Here is a 21,058-nt window from a genome sequence, read left to right as displayed (position 1 = left end):
GCTTTCTCTCACTCATTCTTCTTCAGTCATTGTGAAATGTTATTCTCGGTAAAGCCACACTATGGGGAAATGTTATTTACCGGGCAAAGGGAGTCTTGCAGAATTCAGTTCTTGCTAATAGAAAACAGTAAGCTCAAGCAGTTGAAAAATAGACCTTGCTAATTATTTGCTGATAAATCCAGGTGTAAAATGGGAACTGAGCTCTGCTTTATGATGGGACTTTGATAACTAGACCTGTTTATTCTGAGTGAATTAATTTCAGTTATACTTTTGCTATAAATGTATAACTTCATTTTGAAGTGCCTCACGAGCTACCTGCTGAATTAACTGTTTGTAGTGTTCAGTTTTTTCCCTGGTCTCTTTCACTCTTCCATCTGGTGCTCTGCTCCAGAGTCTTGTCTTAAGGTAGAATATTCTCCCCTTTGCCTACTAGCTAAAGGACTGGCAGCACTGAGCAAATAAATAGTGATGGGTGGGAGCTGTGGATCTGCCACATTTAATGCCCTTGACAGCTGTATCTAGGAAAGCAGAGTTTTTCTCTGTGTGAGTATGGGGATTAAACCTTGACAGATCTGTAGTTGTCTCTTTGCTGTACCTCTCAGAATTACAGTCTGATTATGACTGTTTATTCTAGAGATGGTACTTTTGCTTTATGGGGTCAATAAGTGAATGCTTATTAAAATTCTGTGCATTCTGTAATACATGTGGTAGGACAGTCTGTACTGCTCTCAGCATTTGTAATGGTATCATTTTGTCATTACAGTAGCAATAGTTTTTCTTTTCTATTTCTGTTACAGTAGCAATAGCTTTTCTCCCTTCCATTGGCATAGTGATAGCTGCATTAAGTTCAGTTGCCATAAAGAATGTTCCTCAACCTCTCCTGCATTTCCTGGTTTAGGGAAGGAAATCAAGGAGTTCTGCCAGATGAAGACTGCAGAATACAGTTCTCTGAAATGCAGATTCCATCTCCCTATATACATTAGTCAAATCACAGGGAAAGTGGAACTGTCACATTCTTGGCAGGTTTGGAGAACCTGAATTAGGCTATTCAGCTGCAGCATAAAAGATAAATGAGCCCAAGAATTGGCTGCTGTTTACTTCAGTGATTAGTCCAGTGAACTATAATTTCTTTTAAACAGATCTGTGTTTTGTGTGAAAAAGTTGGTTTTGTGGTGTGTTTTTTTCCCATCTGCCTGCAGAGACGCCTGTACCTACTGCTTATGGAGCTGAACTTAGATTTGGCATGTGGTATAAAGCATTAGTAAACTTCCTGCTGGTACATTCGTAAAGGCAGCAATGAAACATGTCTGAATGATAGCTAGCACTGGAATACATATTTGATGTGTTTCTATGCCTTTGCTTATATGGGAACCTTCCTTTTTATGTGTGCTTAGGCCACCCTTTGGGCATTTTCAGGAGTGCTTACTGAAGAGCACTTTTTGCTTTCCTAGCATGCTGAGAACTTTCATTTTCAATGTACATAATTCCAGCGTGAGTTTCGGATAATCCATAGCACTTCTAAAGCTCGCACACCATGTTGGTGGTTAGGAATGGAAACAAAAGGGTTGAAGGAAACAAAGTAGATGGAAAAGATTTGGTTACTTTTTCTTCTTTCATTTTAACTAATTTTTATGTGGAAATGGTTCTTTGCCCTTAATCTCTTAAAGGAATGCCCTTAATCAAACAGTATTTAAAGATGGATCTTTTGGTTTGATTAGATAATACAGGTATTTGTTAGATAATACAGGTATTTGTATCTTTTCAGGTTCCAGAGCTCCAAATCTGGAAAGATCTACCTCCACAGAGATGTAAGGCTCCTATTCTCCCGGAAATCCATGGAAGTTGATAGCGGCGCTGCATACGAACTCAAATCTTACACTGAATCTCCAACAAATCCTCAGTTTTCACCAAGATGCTAGCAAACAATGGCAAACTGAAGTGTTTGTTTTACTGTTGATAACTCCTTACGAGCAGATTGGTAGAGGTGACAGTATAAAGTTAAGTCTGTAAAGGGATGAAAATAGCGCTTGAGAGAGAAGGTTCTTATGTGATCTTGGACCAGTTTTTAAAAGGTTTCTGGAATGAGCTTTGTGTATTCCAAGTAGACTGGAAGCATACTTTAATCTTTTTGTACTGTTTAAAAACCACTTCATTGGATGTGTTGCAATAGCAAATTCCCAAGTTAGTTTAGTGTTTACACTTTTTATTTTATTTTTCAGTTATTTAATATTTAATGTTTCATTTAATACTCAAGTGATGTTTGTCTTTAGTGTTCTAATGTAGCATAAATCCTATGTAAAATCATACTATGTATTTTTGGCATTAATATGGAAATCTGAAATATATACAGATGTCTTTAATCTGTGTGATGTTTTAAGTGATATTCATTTAAGTTATTGAAAATGGGGACAACAGGTGAATTTCCACAACATTTCATACTATGCAAGCATTTTGCATCCTTCCTAATGGTACCTTTTTTCCTTTGTTCCTCACATACAGGTTTAACAACACTTGCAACCATAGTGCAGATTGTTTATTTACTTAACTCATGCAATCAGATCATTGGTTTGCTTCATGTTTTGCTCCCTCCATTTCTCTCTTTCCTTATGGACCACTTTAATTTCGCTTTCTTCCATTAGTTTTTCTTACATACAATTTGTGCCCTCCCCCATTTGATTTCTCAGATTGTGTTAAAGGCTGTACTGTGCAAACAAATGAGTATTTATATCTTAAATATATGCAAATATATGAAACTTGTACTTTTTGTTTTATTTTTAGATAAGGAGGATCTTCATGTAATCCTAAATATTTTTAATAGGTCACTTCCATTTAGGCCACTAGGTGGCCATAAGAAGTTTTACTAGAAATGCTACCTTGGGTGTATACATATTTTCCAATCCTCTGTGTATTCCTAAAACAGAACAGTCAGACAGTTTATGGTAAGTACTAAACTGTGTAACTGAGATAAATAAAGCTAGATGCATTTGATTATGTTTGAAGTATATATTTAATAATGAAGCTTTACAATGCTTGCTGAAGACCTTGGAGTTTCTCAGTTGTTTTACCTTGGTTCACATGTTTTTCTTTACATTGCTGTAGGTTTTCAGTGTCAGTAATATGAAAGGTGGCTCTCATATCTGGGACTGTAGTGTGCTTATCTGAGGAGGATTATGGAGAATCTTGTATGTTCAGCACTGCCACTAGAAAAGAGGAGAAGTCAGTGTATCATGAAGTCTCCAGGAAGCCTGCCAGGGAAAGGCAAGGAGACCAGACTTTCCAGATGATACTTATCAGCTACCTTGTATATTCAAATGACTGTTACAAAAGGCCAAAGCACAGGAATTACTGAGTCCTTTCCCCACTTCAGCACTCTTTTCCACTCTCTTACACTAGGTTTTCAGAAGTTAGCTAGCATTTCTTTTGTAGAGACTTGGGAAAAACTGTACAAGAGGAGATTAACTGCAGTTTCTAGTCACTTGTGTGCCCTGTAAAACTGAGAGAAGGTTCCTTTTGGTAGCAGAAGAGTCAAATGCAACTGCAGTTGTACTGTGTACAGAATTAGCATCTAGACTAGTATAATGAGAATGTGTCCTAGTTTGTTTGCAGCTACTATTGAGTCATAAGCAAACAGCATATATCCTCAAAGTATTTATTTGTGCCATGCTGCACATCTGCTTGCTTACTTGATGGGGGAAAAAAAAGTATAAGAAAAGGACACACTTTTAATGAAAAGTCACAATTCACCTGTAGTAGATAACCTTTTATTTTGTAGTGACAATATGTAGTGTTTGTATCTTGATAATTTAAAACTATTCCTTCAAGCCATCCTTTTCTCCCTTCAGAGTAATTCATTAGTTTTTGAACAGTGGAGAAGTGTGAATTTTGAATGTGTGGTCCCTACAAGTCATATCTAGGAAATAAATTTGTATTTACTTAAATAGTCAAAATGCAGTTAGTACCTGTATGGATTTAGAATGAGAGTGATCTTAGATGACCCATGCACAAGTCTGATTTAACTCGGTCATTCTCCATTTACACCTTGATCTGAGTTACCCCTCTCTATTAGGGAGGGACACACCTAGAGAAAGGCTTGAATGTCATAAAATGTGAACTGAATTCCACTTGATCATCTATGTGTATGCTAAGAAGAAAGACTAGGCTAATTTTTGAGAGGTTATTTGCTGCTTCTCTTTACTCCTCCATAGGCTCAACCATACAGCATTTTTTCTGACAGATGTTTGTGTGGTTTATGAGGGTCTCCGGTGATGCAGGCTCCCAATAATCTCTTCCAGATAAACTATACTGTTTATAGTGTTCAACTAAATCTTGCTGTAGTTGAAGTCAAATACTACTCAGCCTTTTCACTAGAAGCAGAGAAAACAATTTAGTTCTTGTATCTCCTTTCTTAGTCTTGTTTTCTGTATGTAAAGCAAACCCAAACTGTTCAACCAGTCCTGCCTCACAGATTTGCTGCACACCCCATCACTATGTCTCTGCTTGCTTCTTTTGGTCTGAATATGTCTTGAAGTGCCTCAAGCTGGACACAGTGTCCCAAGCAGGGCCTCTCTGTACCAATTAGACTAGGACTGTTTGATATGTATTGTGGATTAAAGTCCTCTTCATACATCCCATTATTATGATTTTTTTCAGTATCAGGAGATGTCAGTTTGCATTCACCTTATTAACCAGTATAATAGAGGTGCCCTACCTGCTTGTTCCCTGCATGGTAACTTACTTTCATTACTGAATTTCATTCTCCCACTACCCAAGACTTTATATTCTATCTTCTGTTTGAATTGTGTTGTTTTGGTTATAGGGTTATAGTGTTCTTGTAGTTCTCTTTGCTAATATTAATGAAGTCAGTAGTACATTTTCTGGGTCTCCAGTGAAACTGATGAGCAATATTGGACTTGGGAAGCCCTTAGAGAAACCCTACTAAACACAATATTGTTGTTTGAACGTTTGATAGCTATGTCCAACAAAACTTACATTCACTGCATTAAAGTTTCATCCAGGTATGTGTCCCTAATTTGCATAGGGAAGTCTCAGAAGCCTTAGTAATGACACAGTCATCTGGAACTTTAGTCACCTTCTCTCTCTTCTCCATGTGGTCTGTTTCCTTTTTGTTGAGGAAAAATGACTGTGATGCTTAATTATGAATTGTCTTAACAAGGTTTGTTCTGTAATTTTCAGTAATGACTCTGCCCCCTTTGTCTTCATATCTACTTGAGATGCAGATCCTTTAAAACCTGACCTAGATTCTGTATGCTTTATTTTATTTGAGGCCACTGAAGAACTGGTGATTTTCCAGAGGTTCTTAATTGACTTCTTCCTCCTCTCCATTGTATAGTTGTTTCCTTGAAGAATTAATTTCATGAAGGAACTGCTGAATCCTCAAAATTGTATTTTCCCTCATATTAATTTTCTACAAGATTTGAAAGAAATTCATGAAGTTTATACTTGTCTCCTGACAGTGCTTTGTTATTCTGGTTACTTTCAAAATCTATGATGAACTCCATCCTTTTCATGATCATTCTTCTATGTGTTGCTGGTCTTTACACCTTCAGACCATTTCTCTCTAGAATTGCTAGAAGTAAAGGTGGCACACCCACTGTTAGTGCTTTTTCTGTCATTAGGGAAAAAATGCTCTGTAGTGTCTTCTGTGATTTATCATAGAATGGTCTGGGTTGGAGTGACCTCCAAAGGTCATCTAGCCCAAACTCCTCTGCAGTAAGCAGGGGCATCCTCAACTAAGTAGGTTGCCCAGAGCCCTGTCAAGCCTCACCTTGAATATCTCTAAGCATGGGGCCCCAACCACCTCCCTGGGCAACCTGTGCCAGTGTTCCACTACCCTTATGGTAAAGAACTTAGCTGTGCAATCTGCTCTGCTGTATCCCATATTCAATGAGGGATATGCACATTCCTTGAGTTCTCTGCTACTACCCAGTCCTGGGCTCCAGATTAATCTCTTGTCTCAAAAAACTTTCAACTACTGGCTGGGGCAGCTTTTAGTAAAATTCAGCTGTTGCAAAAGAATTTTCTTTATGGCTTGTTTTGCTTGACTTTTCTGCCTTGTCTCAGTCTGTTTTCTAGACCTTAACCACACAAAGCCTGTCCTTGCCCATCCTCCCTGAGCTGTGCTTCACCACGCCCATTTGTGGGAAATACAGGGTGGGAAGCAGACGCTGATTCTGAGCCAGAGAGCATATGAACTCCGGTGCTACACCATGGTGGGAGGGCTAGAGGTCAAAATCCTGGGAAACCAGTGCAAGAGGCCAGGAAAAGAGGTTTTGTGCAGGAAAAGTGGGCATGTGTATTCATTTAAGTAAAATTTATACCTTCTAATTCATCTGATCCCTCTATTTAGGTACCCCTGTGAGCTATTGTAAGGAGTTGAGTTTTTGGGGGAAGAGAGTGAGCTGTGTTAAATAGCTGTGGTAAGTCCCTCCTTTATGTTCTTAGAAGTTCAGGAAGGGCCAAGAAAAGTTACTGTTCTGCCCAGCACCATTGAAAAGTAGGAGTGAGAAGAAAACATTCCACATGATTTAATACCATGCAGTTCAAGTTTCAGTGAACTATCTGAAACTTTCTCAGATCCTGAGCCCCACAGTGTCAGCTCCTGTCTTCAATTTGAAGAGATCCTTAAGTACAACTGCTTAGGGCTCTCTTCCTCATGGTTTGGCCTGTAAAGTAGCCAGAAAAAAGTAATACTAGCCAAGCACCAGAGGTCTTTTTTCCCCCTTTATTCTGATGTGAGGTCACGGAGGCTCTGCTGGCAGGCCTCCAGGAGCACGACTGGGGTGGGTACTGGGGTGTTGGGGGGATGCCAGCGAGGGGTCGGGGCTGCGACGTCAAGCCTTGACCTCGGACAGCTGCACCCAAGCTGCCCCCTGGAGCTGGGCCGCCCTCCGCTGGGGCGAGCAGCTCTCTACAAATGGCTGTGTCTTCGTGCTTTAAGCGAATGCCTTGTGTCCTCCACGGGAGCTGCCTCCGGGAAGGCCGTTGGAGCTTTACGACAGGGTCTGGCGCAGGGTCAGGCGCTGACGGGCGAGAACCTGCGAACTACGTCTCCCAGTGTGCCCGGCTGCGGACGTGACGTCAAGGGCAGGACCGGAAAAGGTTCCTGAGGGGCGCCGGGAGCGCAGTCGTGCCGCCGGGGAGGTTGAGTGCGGAGTAAGTCTGGCCCCGCCGGCGCGCCGTCGTGTGAGCGGCCGCCATCTTGTGCGGGAGGTGGTGTGAAGTGCTTCGCTGCGAGGAGGAGCGGCGGTCGCGCCTCCCTCGCCTGCCCTCTCCCCGCCGTCCTGCTGCCGCGGCGCCATGTCTGCCGAGAGTGCTGAGCCCGCCTCGGCCGAGGAGCAGAAGGTAGGAGGCTGGCAGCCCTCGCGCCGACCCGCTGAGGGGCGGAAGGAGACCTGTGGGCTTTCTCTCGTCTCCATTTGCACGCTGTGGCGGAGCAGGGTCGCCGCGGCCGTGCCTTTTCCTCCCTATTCTGGGGGAGCCTCGCGGGCCGCCGCGGCTCTTGAGGTAGCGTCTCTCGAGCCAAGTCCCACTTTTCGCCGCGCTCGGAGCCTCCTTAGGAGCAGCGGCCCTTGTAGGGGAGGTGCCCCAACCTTTCCACCGCTTCGGAGGAGGGCAGGGGGAACCGGGTGGCTGTCTCTTGCTATGTTGTAGTGCCTATTCGGGTGGGAGCGGGCCGGGGGCCTGCCGCAGGAGCGACGCCGCCTGAGTCGGCTGGGAAGGCGCGGAGCCTGCCGCCCGCGGTTGGCGGAGGTTGGAGGCGGAGGAGCGGCACCACCATGTTGGGTTCTACAGTTGAGGATTTTTGTTCTTCAGTAAATCGTTGGTGTGTTCTGGCCTGGACGGGCTAATGGCGCTTCCTTGCTGCCTCGGCTGGCCTCGGCCCCGTTCTCCGCCGAGTGCTCTGCCTTCCAGGGCGTCCTGGGGGAAAGAATTTCGTTTTACAGTCGCAGTGGTCGGAGAACAAGGGTAACCTTGTGGCTAAACTTTTGTTTCACTTTCAGAAAATTTTTAGCTTTTAATATAAGCTGCTTAGGAGAAGAAACATGCAAAACCCAATGACTGGCCTATTCTTTTAGAAAGAATAACTCAGGCGTTTATCTTGTGGTGGGCACTGTTATGTCATCTCTGCAATAATTTTACAGTTTCTTGTGTGGGATTTGGCTCTGTAGATGATTGTATGCTGCTAGCAGTTCCCTCGGTTGTGGCTTTAAAATGCCATCTTGCTCAGTTTTATTATTGCTATATGGGCTCAGTTGCAATCTCTATAGTTATCTGTGATAGGCAGCCGTTACGAAACGCAAGTACTGCTTTGAAAGATACCAAAAGAGGTAGCTTTGCCTACCTCAGCTGTCAAGTTTTTGTTTAATAATTTACCGTTGGTAATATGAGTTAGTCATACAAGTAGGCGAGCTTTGGGGGTTAATATGGCATGATACCTTCTCAATAGGGGCAGTAATCAGAGCCAGCTTCCATAGCAGATCTGTAATCTACTCTTAAATTGTATTCTGTGGCTGTTCCTAACATTCGCGGCATACAGTTCCTGCTCAAAGCCTATAAAAGTAAATCCCTGGCCTATGCAGCGCTCCTAGAATAGCTCTGTAATAAGAGCACAGTGAAACATGTGGTAGCAAGTTTATTGTGATGTCTTCTAGTGTGTTCTAATGAAGTCGGGTGACTGGGGCTGATTTTGCTGAGTTTCAGACTGAAGTCTTGAATGTCTTAATGCACTGCATTAAAAAGTGACCCCTTGATTTGAGAGACAGGAGGCTCATTTGCTAATTCAGTTTTAATCTGATGATGTGTTCAAGACAATTTTAATGATGTCAATAAAATAAACCGTTGTTTTCTTTATTTCCTATTAAGATACTGTGATATCAGTGCCACTGTGACATTTCAATATTAACCTTCACTAAAACTTTATTTGGGTAGGCAGAATTGAGCACTGACTCATTCAGTGCTTAGCTCTGAACTCCTTACATAAACAACCTATTTCACAGTACTTATTAATATATATGCTTAAAAAAGATTAAGCCCCTACATGAACTTTGAGGTAATATTTTCATGATCAGATGTCTTTTCTAACATGCTGTGGAAGCATGTGTATGTGTTAGGCAAGAAAGGTGTTAAACAAGAAAGTGATATGAATTGAAAACTTGCCAGAGACCAACATTTCCTGTTTGCCATGTGAAAACTCAGGATAGTGGCAGGGGGAAGTTCATCAACAAAGAAACTTTAGAGATTGGACAACATAAGCTAGGTCGACTGATGCTCTTTTTGCCTTAAAAGTCTCTATTTTTCAGGAAGCTTAGAAGTGGTGCGTTTTGTTTCTGGAGTGGCCTTGGCCACACCAGTTTGATGTGGAGTCATGCTGTTGTCATATTTCTCACGTCTTATGCTTTATATTTAGTTGGATATCTTTGGTAGGAAGAACTCATCCTCATTAGCCAGAGTTTGAAAAGGCTGAAGGCTCTTTTTTCAGCCATGCTGTTCTGTTGTCCAGTGGATACAGAATTTTACATGGCTAGTAGCTGCATAAAAAAATAAAAGCAAAAGCTGTTTTAAATGAGTTAGGTAACTACTGCCTTTCTGGTAGAGCCTTTTAATGAAGGAAGAAGGCTTCATTAGCTGTGTCAAATTCCTGAAGAGAACTAGAATTACAACTTTTGTGTGGTTGTCACTAGGAAGAGGAGCGTGATATATAATTTTTTCCACCCCCTCAATAATTTGTTAGTCACCTGGTTATTGCTTCTGTAACCCAAGGGAGCATGTTGTAAATGTATGAACAGCCTGGCCGTCTTGGGTTAAAGCTTTTGTAGCTCAGCGACACATCTCCAGGAGCGCTCAATACCACCTAGTCCGGAAAAGGATATAAGGTCAGGACATGCATGAAGTGATCTTCCCCAGAAGACTATCCCAGGCCTCCGCAATCTCTGGTTTAAAAGCTTTTTGAGCTCGCATGAAGACATCGAGTGGCTTTCTGAATCAATCTAAGTTCTTGGCACCCCCGGTATCCTTTAGCAAGGAGTTTTGCAGTTTTACTATATTTTATATGGAGAACTGTTGTCTTAAGTATTTTTTTGAACCTGCCATCGTCTAGTTTTGCTTGACACCCTAGGTCTCTGTATTGGATTTTTAAAATTTGTATTGTGTAGTTTTTTCAGTCTTTGTTCTTGGTCATCAAGAGGAAGTGATCGGAGTCTGTACCCTTTTCAGCTGCAGTGATGCATAACACAGTGTTTTTTATGTTTTGATTGTCTGCTGTGTGATGATTTGTCAGCCCTGTGAGTTTGCATAAACGTCTCCTTTGCACCGTGAATACATATTTATATAAGCTATTTACGGTTGGCCCTATGCTTTAAAATACCTCCTTTTGGTTAGTATTGGCAAAACATCCCCCCTCAAATGCTTTGTTGGCTCAATAGTGAGTACCCAGTGAATCAGCATTAGATGTTGAAAGAGTTACGCTGAAAGGATTGCTTTTGAAAAAATTCCGTTGTTGTTGGCATGATAATAAAGCACAGTAGGAAGAACAGCGGGTGGAGAATGATCATTCTAACATGATAAAACTGGTCATGGCTAGTGTGATGCTAGGTACTGATAAATAGTATAGTTTATCTTCTGTAGTATCGGGGAAGCGTTGCATTCTGTTTATTTGTATTTTGCATTCTATTGCCTAGCTGTGTTTTCATCTGATAAAAAGCATTGTTTCATGTCCTCATGGAAATTTATCTTAAACTGCTAAGAAAACTTCTTTCATTGGTAGAACCATTAATTTGGATTGCCATTGTTGCCTGTGAGATGTTTTGGCTTAAGGGAGCAACTAGACGATGTTACGTTCTTTGTTTCTGAGGTTTTTTTACCAGAAAGATGTTGTGTAAGAGATGCAAGAAAGCACTGGGGTAGGCTAGCGTGATGGCTCTGGTTCTTTGGCAGTTTTGTCTTAAGTAGCTACTAGCTGCTGCTGTTTCTCTGTCTTCCCTGCTGCTGCAATAACATACCTGTTTGTGCAGCTGCTTGGTGATCCAGGCTGTGGAAATTGATTCAAATGAAATGCAGCCCAAGAAGAAGGAAAAAAAACTCCAACCAACAAAACTCTCACAAACAAAAAAAACTCCTCCATGTTTTGGGCTTGGGTTGGTTGGATTTGTGTGGTGGTGTAGGTTGCTTTTTGGTTTTGTTTTTTTGTGGAATTCATTTTGTAACCTGTTCATGTGGAGTCCATGCAGGCATGTGGACTGATGGCAACGTAAAGGATGATGACATAGATGGAAAAGCATAAAGGGACTGCATAAGTTTTAGTCATAGATCAATGTGAGGCTCTCCTGATTTCAGTTGCAGTATTTCTTTCCTGCCTTAAAGTCTGTGAGTTCAGATGATAACAATTCAAGAGCTGCACCAGTCAGTGCAAATCAATACATATTCTCCCTGAACTAGAAATGGTTTGCATGAAAAAAACCCAATTACCTTGGCCAAATACTGGAAAGTAGCAAACAAAGGTTTTTGAATGGAAGATACTTTAGAAATGATCTAATTGAAGAAATTATACTTCATACATCAAATTGCTATGTGTATTGGAACAGAGGAGGTCAGTGTTGATAGACTGAATGTACCAATTGCATTTTTTGGCAGTTTTCTTCAAATGATTATTTTGAGCATTCATCTTTTACAGTATACTCATAAAATAGGCATTTTGTTTTACACAAATGCATTATCCAACTGTCATAACCATCATAATTTTAGGATAATTACAGGCATGATTACAAAAATGCAGTATTGTTGCTCTTAATATGCTAGCAGGTATGTTTTTGAGACTGAGCTACTCTAACACTGTTTCACAGTGAATATGAACACATTAGAGCAGTCACACAAAGTAGATTGTGACCATGCCAGTGCTGGTATGTCTGTGCAACTTAATGGTCAAGCAGAGCAAGATGAAAAAAAGCACCTGGCCAGCTTTCAACATTTGTTTCTTCTTAGTGGAACCCTTGTTTTGACCAAAAGAATATTGGTTGTTTGCCTTCCCCCCCCCCGCCAAATGGAATAGTTTAATTTTAGTATAGGCCACTTTTATGCGAAAGATAAATGTGTTGATTAGATTCAAACGCAGTTCCAGGAAAGGTATCTAAGATGGGCGGCTGAACTCCTACGGTTGCCGTCAGTATTTAAGAGAGGCTGTGTGAAACTGTCTATTCAGATAATTGAGAGATTCACTTGGTAGCAGCAGTCTGCGTGTTGGCGAGTTACCTGCAAAGGCAGTCTGCAGAAATTGTTCATTATTATATATTTCGCTTACAGTATTGATAATTGTCTTTCAGGAAATGGAGGATAAGGTGATCAGTCCAGAAAAAGTTGAAGAAGCAAAACTGAAAGCAAGATACCCTCATCTGGGGCAGAAGCCAGGAGGCTCAGACTTCTTGAGGAAGAGGCTTCAAAAAGGAGTGAGTTCTTTATTGTACACAGGGTATGGGCAAGAAATTCCAAATTCCTGTAGCTGTGATTTTTTTGTTTTTTTCCTACTTCACAGGCCTTTGCATGAGTAAAAGAGTGCTGAAAAATTTAAACCTTGTCTGTGAAAGCTCATGGAAAAGAAATTTGTTTCCCCAGAACAAATGTCAAATTGGCAGAATAGTTGTTTGCAGTCTCAATGGCAAAAAACAAACTGAGAAGATGCTCAGTGCTGCTGTGATAAATTTAATGAGAAAAAACTGTCTCAAACATGAAGGGTCAGAATGTCATCCCTGTTTTGTACTGGTCTTATCTTGCCCATTCTTATGTCCTCAAATTGTATGTCTGCTCTTACTATACATATTTAGCGCATAGAAAGCTTAGTGTCTGCGGTGTTACACTGGGCACCGTCTGATATCGGTGGCCTGAGAATGAAGAGTTGATATTTCAATATTTTTTTGTCTTCTACATTTAAGTAGTGTCTCTTATTTTCTTAGTTATTCAACTAGTTTTTTTTTTCCCCTTTTAGTTTAATTATTCATAAAGTGATTATATAATGCTTTAAGGCATGCTAGAACTCTGTTCTTGGAATAGTCCTAGTATGCCGCTGCTTCTGATGGTCCTTTCATTTCTGTCATACTGTTGTGTTTTTCTGCTATTGTCTAGGCACTTTGTGTACATGCAATGATTCCAGATATAAATCCTTTGCAAACCAGCTGTTGGAATTCAGTGCTGATCTAATTCTTTGCTATCTGGTAATATCTTCTGGGAATTGTTACTACTGGCAGGTTTTTTGGATAAGTTTTCTCCTGTAAGCAGGAGCATAGGTGGCACAGTTAATGGCTGCTGGAAATGGGTAGTAGTTAGAATAGGTGACTCCTTTTGTGAATTACACTATTATGTGGTCAAAGGCAGCCTAAATGAGACTTCAGTGGGCTCAGTGTATATTTAGACATAGAAGCCAGAAGATAAGTACGTGTTGTGACAATTCAGGATAACAGACCTGCATCCCCTTCCTAAGGATCGATGGCCATTAAGGAGTTGTGACTGCTTGCAATCAGTGCATGGGAGGAACTTGACAGTAACAGTCTGTACAATATCTTCATCTTGATTGTAGCACTATTTAATGCAAATTTGTTGCAGCCTGTATTTTCAAGTTTAAGCAGAGGTAGACCAGAGGACATCTTAATTGCTACTTTCTTGAAAGATGAAATAAAATTGTGGATTCCAGTTCATAATCTGCCTTCTTCAGTTCTCCACTCCTGATGTGGTAGTAATAACTTTCTTCCATTTAATATTTTTAATTTCTTTTTGTTGATTGTGCTCCATGTCTTAAATGAGAAAGCATCTTTGCTTCATATGAACACCTGGTGTAGCTTGGGCTGCCTCAGTTCCTGAAGTTGAAAATAGCAAGAATAGTGTTTGCCACAAAGAGAGCTGGACAGACATAGTAAATTCTCAAAGAGTGATCAAATACAGGCCATCTATGAGAAGCTAGAGTAAATGAGAGGGAAATACAGGGGTAATTTAAAGGAAGAAATGGCCTGATATTCTAATGCTTGAAAGATGGTAGGCTTTGTCAGCTAGTCTAAATGTATTAGACTGTCAAAATCTGTATGTCAGTCTTTCTTATTTGGCAACCAGGACATGTTCTGCCCAATGGTATTTGCTCTGCAGAAATGTTCTGCATTGGGTGTACACACCATTATTAGAACAATTTCTTCAGAATAGGAGTAGATGAGAACCATGCTACATCCCACTGCTGTAGAGGGATTCTATTTGGAGCTCTTACATGGATAGAAATAGATAACCTGTTAACAGCAGTAACACATTGAAAGACCAAGCAATTCTCTCACTATCTAGATGCTGTTTAAAAGTTTGTTTTGGTTGCTTCAGTCTTAAAGAGAAAAACACTAAGGCATTTTTACAAATCAGATTGTTATAATGAGGTCTACTCTGCAGATGCAGTGCTAGAACATTGTGGTGTAGTGATGACAATGTCAAAAGGATTGAATTGGGAAGGTTTATGGATAAAAGTGTGTGATTCAGGTGCACTACAGACTGCAGGGAAGAACAGATTTGGTAACTTGGAAGGCTCTAGCAGTAAACATTTAAAGCCTTCTGCAGAAGGCCTTGCGTAAACTACCTTGCCACCCTGCTACTGAACATTTTGCAGCTGGTTAGTACTAATGCAAAATAAAAGAATATGGTAGTAATATATTACCTGGAAGCACTTAAACGTTACAGGTAGTAATGGCTGTTGTTCAACCAACTGAGGAATGAACCTATATAGAACTAATGAGGGAGTGTTCTTTTCAGGGATGATTGTGGTAAGCAGCAATTGCTAGTGTAGACCTTTTTACTGCATCTTAACTAATTTTTTTGGCTTTCTATCTGTTCCAAATGTCTTACAAGTACCTATCAGCAGACCACATAGTCAGATGTAAAAAAATTAACTGTTTCTGAAAAAGGTGTCAATGAGCGGTCAAAGATTTGATGTAGACCTTGGATGAAATTCCATGCTCTGTCTTACCGCGATACAGATAGATTGTAACAGTAATTTGGCCTTAATATCTATATATAACTTGATATTTTGAGAACTGTAACAACAAAAAAAGACTTAAGGATAATGCTAATTTTAAATACTAAGGAACAGGTTTGAAAAAATTCAGACTTAATGTAGTCACATTTGTATGCAAAAGAAGCCTGGAGCGTGGGATAAGAATTTCTTTCACACAGTACTTTTTCAGGAGGACTGCACAGTAGATATGACTTTGCTAAGTAATTGGTTTGGGAACTTCAGGAATTATAGTTTTACTGTTTTGATGAGTGCAGATAGAGGTTTTTTTTTTTTTGCTAGCATGCAGTTTCCTGCTACTTTGATCTTCTGATATGATAGAGTAGACTCTTCTCCTGCTTTAGTTCCTCTACTGTTTGGTTATTCTGTGTAGCAGAACTTGTTTACTGCAACGGAGTTTGCAAACCCAGAGGTTTCACTTCAGGGAGATCAGAGCTCCTGAGAAAACTGTGGCAAAAATAATGTTCACATACAGTAATGAGTTTAATGGTCTGTGTAGAACCTTAACTGGATACTTGCCTATTGTTATAACAGAGTTTAGTTTTGTGTGCCTGATAGTTTTGGTAAGATATTTTTAATCAATGTAGAGCTATATTACCACATTGGAAAGATGTTTATAACTGTTTCTAAAATGTAAAGAGTCTATTCAAGCATGTAATTCAGTGTATGCATCTGATAAGATATCAGGCTTACAAGATGTATGTTTTGTCTTCTAGCAAAAATACTTTGATTCTGGTGATTACAACATGGCTAAAGCAAAGATGAAGAATAAGCAACTGCCTACTGCAGCTCCTGACAAGACAGAAGTCACTGGTGACCATATTCCTACTCCACAGGATCTTCCTCAGCGGAAACCGTCTCTTGTTGCTAGCAAGCTGGCGGGCTGATGAGATCAGCTGAACTGCATGATTATTCTCATTCCTGTTATTTCTCCTTAATAGTTATTTCTTACCCTCACATCCCCTTTTTTCTTTCTCACACTAAGTCATGAGACTGACAGCTTTGCAGGTAGCGATAGCATGTGCTGCTATTGTAAGGGAGTACTGTTAAGAGTAAAACATGTAGTATTTGGACTAGTTGAGAACAATGCACTGATTAAAAATGACAAGTTTGGTTAGAACAATGTAATCTACTTGAAAATGTACATAATTGCCCATTTCCTAGTGTAGGACTGGTTCCAGCAAGTGACATCGCAAGTTTTACAACTTCTAATGTTTCTGCTTTTGTTATTTCATCTTAATTACAGCAAATTTGTATTTAATATAACCTCCAGTTGTGTTGGGTTTTTCTTCTGTGTTTGGGTTTGTTGTCTTAAATAGAGGTTTAGACCACAAGTTGCTAGATGGTGAAGCATGTATAAAAACAAAGACAGGGCTCTGATTGAATTTTGTTTCTGCTTTTGAACTTGAACGGCCTTAAACCTGTTTCAGCTTTAACAATAGAGTTTTTACTTGGGCAATATTTGCCCATTCTGGTGTAACTCTTGTGAATCTAGTGCTTATTGACAACTGCCTGTTGAAGCTGGTATTCTTTTCAGTTCCCTAGCTTAGGACACACTTTTGTTGAAGTTATGAATGAAGTGTGCATGTGCATAGACTGTTGAATTCACTCTTGTGCCATTTTTGTAAATACAATAGTTTTGCACAACCTTTTGCAAAAGTTTATTAGTTTTGCATTTTAAAAAGCAGATAATGTGCCAATCAAAGCACAAGTGATTCTGTATCTTTCAGTCTTGTCCTGAATCTAAGAGCCCCAAAATCTTGCTACTGAAAGTAAAAATTGTGTACCTGAAATTTGTGAAATGCTTCACTTACACTTGACTTAGCCTTATGCTTTTGAAGTTGTATATTTTGATTCACAACAATGTCCCACATTCAAATCTAAATCTGGAATTTGTACCTATATTTGGAGGCAAGTGCCCTTTCTGTTCAGCAGCTCTTTAAGCTTTTAAAACTGAAATGCTTTGTCCAGTGACCTGTGTGGCAAACACCAAATCTAGATTTGCTAAGGTTTTATATTCCATTTTCTTTGGGCTATTTTAGACTTCTGAAAGCAGAAGGGTGTAATTTTAATATTATATTTTTCTTGGACTCCTGAAGTAGTAATCTCCTTTTCTTTGTTATACAGTAGCCCCTCGTTGGCTTTGGGTAGACAAAGAACTGGAAGTGGTTGAGAAATAGGTAACTTCATGTCAGAAAATAGGAGTGAACATCATTTTTATGATGCAGAATGTTAACTACTAGATTGCCAAAATGCATAGTTGGTATTAGGGAATTTGATGCATTTAAAAGCATGTTTGTTCAGTGCAATCAGAATATTAAAAGTGCAGTGTGATCTATAATGCAACTGATTGTCATATAGGTTCTTTGGAAATAAAAACATTTTAGATCAGTTTACTGAATACCTTTCTCTTGAAAGAAGCGGTTCTGAAACAGTCTATTAAAAGCAGAGCACCAATGGGGGTGTTGCAAGAGAAAACGCTCTTAAAAATGTAAGTTTTTTAGGAGGATGCACTTTGTGATAACATCTTCAGAAAGGTCTTACATGATAAAGGACTGCTAGTCAGAATGGACACTGGGCCATATTTTCTGCTCTTCTAAAGGCAAACATAAGAAAAATGATTAAGAGAAAATAATCTTTTTCCTCGTGTTCTGATTAAAAGCAAATCATATTGGTGTCTATATAATGTCTTTGGTTCAGAGAAATCATGCCATCTAACCGGATGCTTTTCAGCCCTTACCTAGTAATCAAATGGGCTCTGTCATTTCTGAAACACTTGTGATTGTTTTGCAGAACGGCTGAAGAAATGGACCTACTTGACCTCTTTAAGAAAGAAATTAGGCTGGGAGAACACCGAGGAAACTGGATATATTGAAGCAAACTGCTTTTTATAGATGTTTGTCCTAATGTGAAAATCCCTCTTTATTTTTGTATGCATAAATGAAATGGAAACGTAATGATAGGACTGGGCCTGAAACGAATTTTGAACAAATTAAGATGACTTGCTGTGTATTGTCTGGTGCCACTATTCTGTAGCTTACGTAAGGTGAGCTTTCTTGATGTTTGGGAAGGTTTAAAAAAATAGCCATTTAAATTTAAACATTCCACTCACTTAGCTACAACTCAAGCTTGTCCTGCTGGTTGGACAACACAAGCTCTTCCGATGTTCACTCGGTGACTTGCAGTTCTTAAGGTTACTATAAATTCAGCTATGAATATATTATCCATGTGTATATTTGAAGTACTGTAATACTAACTAGGTCAATGACTGATTATGAGCCTTCACATCTGACAGACCTCAGCAGCAGGCACAGCTTTTTTGAATCTATATACTGTATAAAGGTTAAGTCAAATAAATCAGACATAACTGCAAATTGATGCTTACTTTCAGCTTACTCCAGCAAGATAACTCAGCTACCCAAACTTATGTACATAATGTATTATATGAGTTTTACCATTTGATAATTGCCTTTTTCAAAGAAAACCTGCCCACACTATAGACTGGCAGTCCCTTTCATATCTTGCCTTTAAAGATAGTGTTTAGTTACTAGAGTAGTACTCATCCAGACTTAAAATAGCAGATAGCACCAATATTTTATTTGAGATAGTTAAGTGGATTAATTACAGCCTCGCAGATCTGTCCCCCAATCTGTAGCACCAAAGGCTTCCCTCTCATTGTTCTTGATGTAGTAGGACAGTGTTTGTGCAAAGGCCACAGGAGTACATTTTGTTGGACATACTTACACCCAGTCAAGATGTTAAGGTGATAAAATGTCAATTGTTCTTAACAAACTTACACATTGTATAGTATACAGAATAAATTGATCTACTTAGTTTTTATTGCAACGTGGAGATTTGTCTTGTCTTTACTGTGGTTTCCTGAAAGATACTGCATACTTCTGCATTCTCTCTGGAAAATTTCTAAACCCTACATCTCACTACTCTGTATCATTAAAAATATAACTGGGCTTTGGTTTCTAGTATGTTAGACAACAGAATTACTTTAATGTAATCACATTTATATATATTTCAGTGCTTATTTTTCTAATAAGGCAATTAAAGCTTATTGTTTGAAAACTCCGTAACAGGTGATTGTTTTGGTCCCTCGCACTGAGTGAAGGGGATATCTGTGAATTAGCCTGGCATATAGAAGTTTGTGTTGCTGTGGGCTGTTGGCCTGAGTATGGCAACATTTGGATTCCAAGAGAGCCAGCTGCTGGAAAATGTCCAGCTAATTTCATATTCAGACTGTGACTTAGGTGCTGATCTTCATGCAACTTCAAGATCCACGTGTGTATTGCTGAGCAGTGGGATTCCAAGTAGAAACCAAAAAGATTCTTGATTGGAATTCTCTAAGAGGCTCTGCCTCTGCTAATTGTCAAGAGGTTCCTCTGGATTTGAAAAAAAAAAGTCAAGAAAATCCCAACCTTCACAAAACTAAATAAGACAGTCTGTTTTACTTGGAAGTCTGTCTGTGACTCACTCAAGTTAAACAAAAACAAAACAGAAGAACAAGCAAAATAATAATACAGTGCGAGTAACATGTCTCAGGGTAATGCATCTAATCGTTACAACATAAGGTTTAGCTATAGTGATTAAGACAGATGCATCACCAATTGCCTTACTACTTTACCATCCAGATCTGCAGTCTCTGGGGAGCCCTGGTTACAGTGAGGATTTGGAGAACCTGTCCTGGCAGTTGGGAAGTCCTACGCAGTGCGTCCACTGAGGTGAGCCTTCCACAGTTGCTGCAAGAGGGGTTTATATTGTTGAATAAACAAGTTCATGTAATTTCACGTGTGGGAATAGCTGGCTTTGTTCTTTGGTTAGATTACTCCCATAGCCTGTCCAGGGCCTGGGGAAAGAACTAAGGGAGTGTGCTTATCTGGCCTACAGGGCCATGATGTTTTACCAAATAAGGCTGGATGCCTGCTTACTTAGCCTCAATACTCTGCTAAACAAGGAAAGTTAAATATATTACCGTGATGCTTCATCCGCACACACAACTACATTTTGTCTAGTTCACGTCTTTCACTACCAAGTGCCTGTTTGGCTAATGACTATATACTAGGAATAGATACATATTCCACTAATGACCAGATACTAATGATATCTAATGTTTGGTTGGGTTGCTCATCTAGAGGTCAACTTTGGCTCAGGCCACAGCATCTCAGTGTTGTATATTTACTTACACAATGAGCTCAGTTATTCACATCTCTAGCAAAGAGGAGAAAAATGTCCAGGTTAAGTAGCATCATTTAAATACCATGCTAAGGCAGTGCAAAGGCTGCATTAGCACTGTGTTAACATAGCTGAATCTCTGTGGGGAGTGGTGTTGAACTTGGGGCAAAGACAAACCATTTAAGTACAAACTTACTCCCTAAATTAGAACTGAGACTGGTACAGTTGCACAGATTTGTGCTCAGAAAGGGTTTGCATTTAGTGGCTGTGCTCAGATAACATGCCCATGTTACTCAGGAGGGAGGCAAGACTACAGTACCTTGTTTGTTTGATGGCTGGGGGCTGTGAGCTTGGGAAGAATAGACATGGGGAGTGCACAATCACAACAAATGCCTTTTGTGTGCTTTCTTGAAGAAGAGTTGGGTTGAATATGTGGTTGGACTATTCCTGCTTTAGTACAGGTGAGCCACCCTCTTTCAGATTCACATCTTTAGCTTTTTCATCCCCGTTTCTAGCATCCATAGATCTAGAATAACTTGAAATCTGAAATCTTCCATGTGTATTTAAATAATTTATTCCCATTAAATATTTATCTTGAAAATGCTTCTGGAGTGCTACCACAGAGGCAGACAGCCTTGAGCTCAACTGCTGTGCTTGAAAAAGCTCTAGAGACAGATGACTAAACTGTCCCTGTCTTTCTCAGGCAGTACATCTTTGTTACAATGAGGATGCTGTTGATACATGTTCCTGATAAATATTCTTGCATATTTATAGCAGGCACAGGAGTCTGTTGACTTACTGCTGTGTAAAATATTGACAAAACCTCCACCAATT

At 39.8% G+C, this 21,058-nt stretch overlaps 2 protein-coding genes across 4 annotated transcripts in view; both read left to right on the top strand.

The window, feature by feature from the left end:
- Positions 1-5,612, top strand: part of ATOSA (atos homolog A) — a 48,853-nt gene extending 43,241 nt beyond the window's left edge. For all 3 annotated transcript variants that reach the window (XM_068143862.1, XM_068143864.1, XM_068143863.1), the window contains exon 12: positions 1,766-5,612. In XM_068143862.1, coding sequence (XP_067999963.1) covers positions 1,766-1,919 — 154 coding nt within the window. In that variant the 3' untranslated portion in view covers positions 1,920-5,612. The remainder of the gene's footprint in view (positions 1-1,765) is intronic.
- Positions 5,613-7,132: 1,520 nt separating this feature from the next.
- ARPP19 (cAMP regulated phosphoprotein 19) lies at positions 7,133-18,893 on the top strand. The gene is made up of 3 exons (XM_068143861.1): positions 7,133-7,362; positions 12,336-12,458; positions 15,760-18,893. The coding sequence occupies exons 1-3, from the start codon at positions 7,318-7,320 to the stop codon at positions 15,928-15,930; spliced, it is 339 nt and encodes a 112-aa protein (XP_067999962.1). The 5' UTR covers positions 7,133-7,317; the 3' UTR covers positions 15,931-18,893.
- Positions 18,894-21,058: the final 2,165 nt, after the last annotated feature.

Source organism: Melanerpes formicivorus, unplaced genomic scaffold (assembly GCF_026170545.1).
Source record: "Melanerpes formicivorus ecotype bairdi unplaced genomic scaffold, bMelFor1.0.p_v2 SCAF_10, whole genome shotgun sequence".
NCBI classification, from domain to species: Eukaryota; Metazoa; Chordata; class Aves; order Piciformes; family Picidae; genus Melanerpes; species Melanerpes formicivorus.
The sequence above is the reverse complement of the archived record's forward strand: the minus strand, read 5'-3'. Positions and strand labels throughout refer to the sequence as shown.

What these genes read in the sequence shown, in the direction of transcription:
- ARPP19 (XM_068143861.1), top strand. Translation starts at nt 7,318, where the DNA reads ATGTCTGCCGAGAGTGCTGAGCCCGCCTCGGCCGAGGAGCAGAAG. An exon ending in CCTCGGCCGAGGAGCAGAAG is followed by an intron (nt 7,363 to 12,335) that starts GTAGGAGGCTGG and finishes ATTGTCTTTCAG; the next exon opens with GAAATGGAGGATAAGGTGAT. An exon ending in GGAAGAGGCTTCAAAAAGGA is followed by an intron (nt 12,459 to 15,759) that starts GTGAGTTCTTTA and finishes TTTGTCTTCTAG; the next exon opens with CAAAAATACTTTGATTCTGG.